At 39.5% G+C, this 6,423-nt stretch overlaps 1 protein-coding gene across 1 annotated transcript in view; it reads left to right on the forward strand.

Moving 5' to 3' along the window:
- The window catches only part of grapa (GRB2 related adaptor protein a), a 32,571-nt gene extending 30,487 nt beyond the window's left edge, over positions 1-2,084 (forward strand). Inside the window, exon 5 of the mRNA XM_034893273.1 lies at positions 739-2,084. Within this exon, the coding sequence (XP_034749164.1) occupies positions 739-924 (186 nt within the window). The 3' untranslated portion in view covers positions 925-2,084. The remainder of the gene's footprint in view (positions 1-738) is intronic.
- The last annotated feature ends 4,339 nt before the right edge of the window (positions 2,085-6,423 follow it).

The raw sequence follows: 6,423 nt of genomic DNA on the forward strand, positions 1-6,423 counted from the left end.
ACTAAGATCCAGGATGCAGTATGCGTTTCACAGACTGAGAAGCTTAGTGTTTGTGATGGACAGATTCCAAAATCTATAGCCTATCCTGTTGAGGGAGAGTGTTGAGAATAATGCAGCAAAGTCTTGTTTAATGCATAGCTCTGTATTTTAGAAATTCCCTTTTTTCTTGCAGAGAGTTAGATGACAAGATGCTTGTGTCTCTAAAACTGACTATACAACCACAGTTGGCAGCTAGGTTAGCTTAGCATGATGACTCGAAAGAAGGGGAAACAGGTAGCTTGACTCTGTCCAAAGCTAACACCATCAGCGAGGGTAGCACTTTCCCCTTCTTTCTTTCCTGTCTTTGTGCTAAGCTAAGCTAACTGGCAGCTATAGCTGTAGCTACATATTTGGGTTTTTTCTCTGGTTTATTATATCATTTCACTGCTCACTTAGTTCAGTTGTCTGCAGACTTGAACTCAGATCTTTATTGAGGAAATAAAGGTCTTACTATTTCAACATCTCAGTCTCCTGATGAAAGCCCCAACAAGAACCACTGCTTAATGACTGGGCTTACTTTCTTGATGTTCTGCTGTGTAAAAAACAAAAAAAGGATGTGTTGTTTCCCTGTAAGAGTTTGGCTCAGTTTTGTTGTTAAGACACATGCTGAGTCAAAAGCGGTGGGGCCAATTTTTCATTAACGTTCTTCCTCTCTTTTTCTCCATCCCTCTCTCCCTCCGTCTTTCATTTCCTCCACAGCGCCCCCATCATGCCCACGCTCTCTTCGATTTCACCCCCCACCACCAGTCTCAGTTACGCTTCCTGCGAGGTGATGTCATCGAACTCATGGACTGCTCCGATTCAACGCGCTGGAGGGGCCGTTGCCACGGACACGTAGGTTACTTTCCCCCGGAGTACGTCCAGCCCATTTACCACTGCCAGTGACCTGGCACAGACATTCCCACGGGTTCATCAGTGAGCCGCCGTGACCCCGCCCCCTCACACTGCTCCTTCGCTGTTTCCCATTCACTTTTGGAGAACTGACAAGCTGCAACTGTACTGCTCGTCATGTAAGTGACTCCTTCCATTTCCCTATGGTGATGCCACCTGTTATTCACAAGCCTTGCCCAATCCGCTGCTATAAGCTCATCAATCGCTTCCACTTGATCCCACAACTCAACCTTCTCTTTAATGATGTAAGAACAAATATGAATGGACCTATACACTGTGGAGAACTCACACACTGTAAATATGCACACACAGGCTGACAATCATCCCCAAGCATAATCATTAATAGAGCTTATTAGCACTGGTGCAGGCTGACTATAAGCAACACACGCACACACCTCATGAAAAAAGAAAGGACTGTGTGGCCCATAGGAGGTTCTGGAGGAATGGCAAGATCTTCTCTGCTGAAGAGGACTTAGTATTTGCTCCAGTATTTTGCTGCCCTTCCCACAAAGAGATCTGGTGAGCTGAGCAGAGAGACACAGAGAGTCGTGAATATTTGGGCCGGACACTCTGAGGATACTGACAGCAGACTGCACTCTTGCTGTGTGTATGTGTGTGTGTGTGTGTGTGTGTGTGTGTGTGTGTGTGTGTAGGTGATAGTGTATAAAATGTGGGTCTGAACACATGTGAACCTGCAAAGTTTAAGTATGTTTGTGTGCAAAGGAAAAGTAAATCCACGTGTTTATGGGTTTTGTGTGTGTTTGTGTGTGTGTGTTTGTGTGTGTGTGTGTGTGTGTGTGTTTGCACCCCTGTAATCAGTGGACCAGTAAAGAAGGTTACTATGTTAAAGTGACCGGCGAGAGAAAACAATTCTCAGACACCACTTGGTTTTATAATACACTGCTTAAAAACAAATATGCTTAACTCAATTTATGAATCATTTGTTTGTTTGTTTCCATGTATTTATTCTTATTCATCTGTAATCTTAGAATACATATATTACAAGTAAGATAAAACATTGTGAAAAAGATTTGTGACGAATGGTTAGAGAAAACCCCAATTTATGTGGTTAACGAACGTAAGAACTTGGACCGATCTTCCTTAACATGTAATGACAAATCATTTAAATAAAGTGAGACATTTACCTCTTTGAATTTGAAGCTCGGACATTATGCAGTCATTGTCGAAGTGTTCTTGGGCAAGACACTGAACCCCAAGTTGCCCCCGGTGCTGCGCATCGGAGTGTGAATGTGTGTGCATGTTTATCTGATGAGCAGGTGGCACCTTGTACGGCAGCCCCGGCCACAGTGTATGAATGTGTGTGAATGGTGAATGTTTCCTGTAGATGTAAAAGCGCTTTGAGCAGTTGTTAAGACTGGAAAAGCGCTATATAAATACAGCACATTTACATTATTGTTCAGTAACATTTTAATTTCAGTTAAGAAGTGTCTATTGAAATGTAATACGAATATACGAGTGTACACAGAATACTTGAACACTGTAAAAGAGAACTTCAGCTGTAAAATAAATAGGTAAACAACTAGAAACACTGACACAAAAGTGGATTATGTGAGGTTCCACTTGATAGTATGCGTGGTCCCTGGTCACGTTGTAGCCAACTATACAGTATGTCCGGTTTCAAATCATAGTCACGGTTCCTCTTTGTTGATGCAGTTTGTGTCTGCCAAAAGTTGCCGAGTTGCACTTTGTGACACAATGTCTAATGCAAAGCCCTTTTTGTGCTTTTCTTGCTTTAAATGTCACAGAATAAACTCTAATGCACAAACATTCACTCTATTCAGTGTGTAAATTGAAATTTCATGACATTTGCTATGATATTTCCCACGTAGAATGAATTCCGTGCATTTTGAGCATTAAGGCATGGCCGCATATTTCCATGCTACGAAATGGCCCGCACACTCGGACCTGAAAAAGAATGTGACGTCATGCAACTGATGCAAGTTATAAATATACTGTATATGTATTTGGAGTAAGCAGAGTATAGTCGCTTGTATTCTAGTAGTGCGATAATGCGCTAAATATGTTGATGAAACTCGATTTCCGAACACATTGCACAAGTGTTTTTATTGGCCGATCAAACACATGGAACTGGAGCTGGAGGTCGTAGAAAGGCATGCTGGGATTTGTCAATGGTGCTGGTTTTAATAGAAGTGAATGGGGAAGAAGTTTAATGTGACTATGCCTTCACTGTGAGCATAAGGTGGCCACCCAGTGCCATGATAGTGTACAAAAAGCCTTTTTGTGCACACAATTATTGCTGAAACGATTAAAAATGATTGTTCTAAATCTGCATCTGCAATTCATTTAACATAAAAACTGTTTTAATTGATTAATAGTTAAAGTCTTTTATGAAGTAAAATGTTTTTTCTGCTTCTCTCTACTACACATCATTGTAAATGGAATGACTTTACATTTTGTATGCTTAGTTTGATAAAATGGCAAATTGGACCTTTGGCTCTATTAAGTTTTTATTTATTTTTATTTTTTTATTGTTAGATTAAAAGATTTATCCCCCCCAAAAGTGATACAATAGTGATGATGACAGTTAAATTGATGATAAAAATAATCCTTACTTGCAGCCCTTCAAACACTTCTGAGGTGTCACTGAAGTGCATTTAATACGGTGTTACAATATTAACATGGTAATGATATTTGAATTACATTTTAAATGTCGTTTCTCATGTACACGCCAGAAGAGATCTTATTGACATTCAACAACAAGAAGTGCGTCTAAGTCTAAGTGTGCGACTAAAGAGCCCCTGATGACTGACACACACACACACAGGCTGTATGTATATAAATATATGTCATCAAGAATGTAAGCGCAGTGTTCTTTGACAGTTGACTTGTACTATGCGAGGAATGCAGCGCTGCTTCTCTCACCAGGATGTCATGTTTAAAATGAAGCAGGAAACATTCTATAAGGTTACATCCTATAGTCCCTCTGGACTGACTCACACTATTTGTTTTCTTTCACTCTTTTGTCTCCTCTTCTGTTTTTTTTTAACCAACCACGTCTTTCATTAACACTGACAGAGTCACATCTGACCTGTCAATGACAGTTAGTTAATAAACCACTGGCATCTAGTAGGGGAGATGAAGAAAAGAGTTAACGGTGTACTGCTGCTTTCTTCTTCTGTTGTTTTAAAAAAAATCTGGAGAGTCACTTTGACGTGTTTGTATGATTGATAAAGGGCTTTTGGTATGTGTGTGTCACAAAGAACAAAAGCGGGATGTAATGAGAGAAAGAAAGTGAGATCAACAGGAAGGAAACTAAAGCAGAGCTCTGAAACAGCAGTGGAATGAGACAGGATGGAGGTTAGAAAAAATGCTAAAGGGAGAAAAACTGTGAGGGGAAGCAGATACTACTAAGAAAAGATGGAAGAGCAGTGTGTCAGCATGCCAATGTGAATGAGTGACAGTAAAAGAGCAAAGTGTGGGAGCTGTGACAGACGATAGGCAAAGGCGTTAGAAGCAAATAAAACAAAAAACAGTTGAACCAGTTTGACTTACTGAGAGCCTCTGGCTGTTGAGGCCCTGACACTGAAAGAAGGTCTAATCACAATCACCCTGCAAACCAGTCCAACACCCAGCAGACCAGCACAACCGTTTGACAGATACTTGGTCATATTCCGCTGATCAGCAAGTCAATAAATCAAAACCAATGTGGGGCAGTTGATGAGTCAGCCAGATAACAGCTTATGATTCATCCAGTAATTTGCTCCTCATGTGATCAGCAGTGACAACCAGAGAGAGAGAAAGTTTGTAATAATTAAAAGGGAATCAGGAAGACAAAGCCAGCAGTGTCCCTTTCTTCCTGCACTTTTTGCCACATTTGACAACTCTGCAATGTTACCACCCTTACAACCATAGACTGAATGAGTGCTGGGAACATTTTAGACCAAGAAAATTCCACAAGAAATTTTAACAGTGTGCCTACTACTTCATGCCCATCCGAATAACAATAGAACTTATTAAAAAGTAAAAATAAGTGTCTTAACCCTTCAGAGATGGACCTTTTTAAAACCTATTTTAGACCTTTCTGTTTCCCTGAAACAGGAACAAAGTAGCTAGCGCTACACCAACCAAACTCCATTTAAAAAACTGTACTTTTAGCGTGTATTTTTTTTAGACAACATATTTTCACATGTAAATTGGTAAACTATGTGTTTATTTCAACCAACACTAGAGTTTTGATGGATGCGAAAGTTTTGCAGCAAAACTAACATCCCAACTAGGACAGCTTGAATCAGATTGTTACTTTGTCAGTGCAACAAACATTTACCACAAGCTTTGACCACTTCCCTAGAGGTTTTTCCCTTTTCCCTGTTAGCCCGACAACACATGCATGTGCAGACATACTGACGGATGAATACGTCACAGTGAACGGCAGGTTATAATATCTCCTTACTGCATAGTAATAGACATGTCACCCCCCAGCCTTTCTTGTAATCTCTTTATGTCCCAGTTTTATAATCTAACGACATGTAATTACATCACACACAACTGCAGAGACCAAAGCAGGCTGCTTCATGAGGCTATCATTACATTATCATAAGTGAGTTTATACTTATTTTAAGTAATTGAAAATTCACATATGCTTATTAAAGTAAGTCGTAGAACCTCAATTCTGTTTGATTTGTTTGCTTACTGAGAAGACTTGTTACGGTGTCTTTCATTGTGAAGGGGTGCGTGAATTTAACTTGGTTCTTCTTAGTGTTTTTGTGAGCCTTGTTGAGTCTTGTATGGATCTCAGATGTTACTTGTCATGTGTTTTTTTTTTTTTTTCACGGAAGTGTTGTAAATACTTTATGTAGACCAGCAGCAGTTCATGAGGATGCACAAACTATTAACAAAAAAACAAAAACTAACTTCTCAGTATTATCAAGTCTGGGAATTTAATTGAAGCTCTGAGACACATTAAGTGCTTTTATGGTTCTACAGAACGTCAAACTAAGAGTTCAAATGTGAGTTTTGATGCCCTGGGTGGGTTAACATGTAATTTTAGTTTAAAAAACGGTACGCTTAGTCACTTCCAAATGATAAATGGTTTCATTCCTGAATACCAACACAAAATGTGCCTTGGAGTCACTTGGCAACTGACTACATTGTGGCTTGACACAGTGAACAAAGCCCTGCAAATTGTGTATGCACCAAACATTGCTGTGTTTTAGTTAAGTACTTCATCAACTTAACCAGCCTTTATGTAAAGATTCACAAATAAATGTACAAAGTACTTTTATACATGAGGTTAGGAAGACTGGAATCTTCAGTTTCAATAATAAATAAACAAAAACAAGTATATGGTATGTTTCCTCCAGTTAATGGTTTTAGATCCCATTAATCCCATCCTAATCTCTTCATCTTGTTTTTTTTCATTTCTGCAAGCAATTATGTGCTTCATTTTGATCTGTTTAAATTGTTTGTAGCTCTCTCCTTCTGGCAAGAAACGCGACAGAACAGGTAAAACAG

Source organism: Etheostoma cragini, chromosome 15, assembly GCF_013103735.1.
Source record: "Etheostoma cragini isolate CJK2018 chromosome 15, CSU_Ecrag_1.0, whole genome shotgun sequence".
In the NCBI taxonomy this organism is placed as follows: domain Eukaryota; kingdom Metazoa; phylum Chordata; class Actinopteri; order Perciformes; family Percidae; genus Etheostoma; species Etheostoma cragini.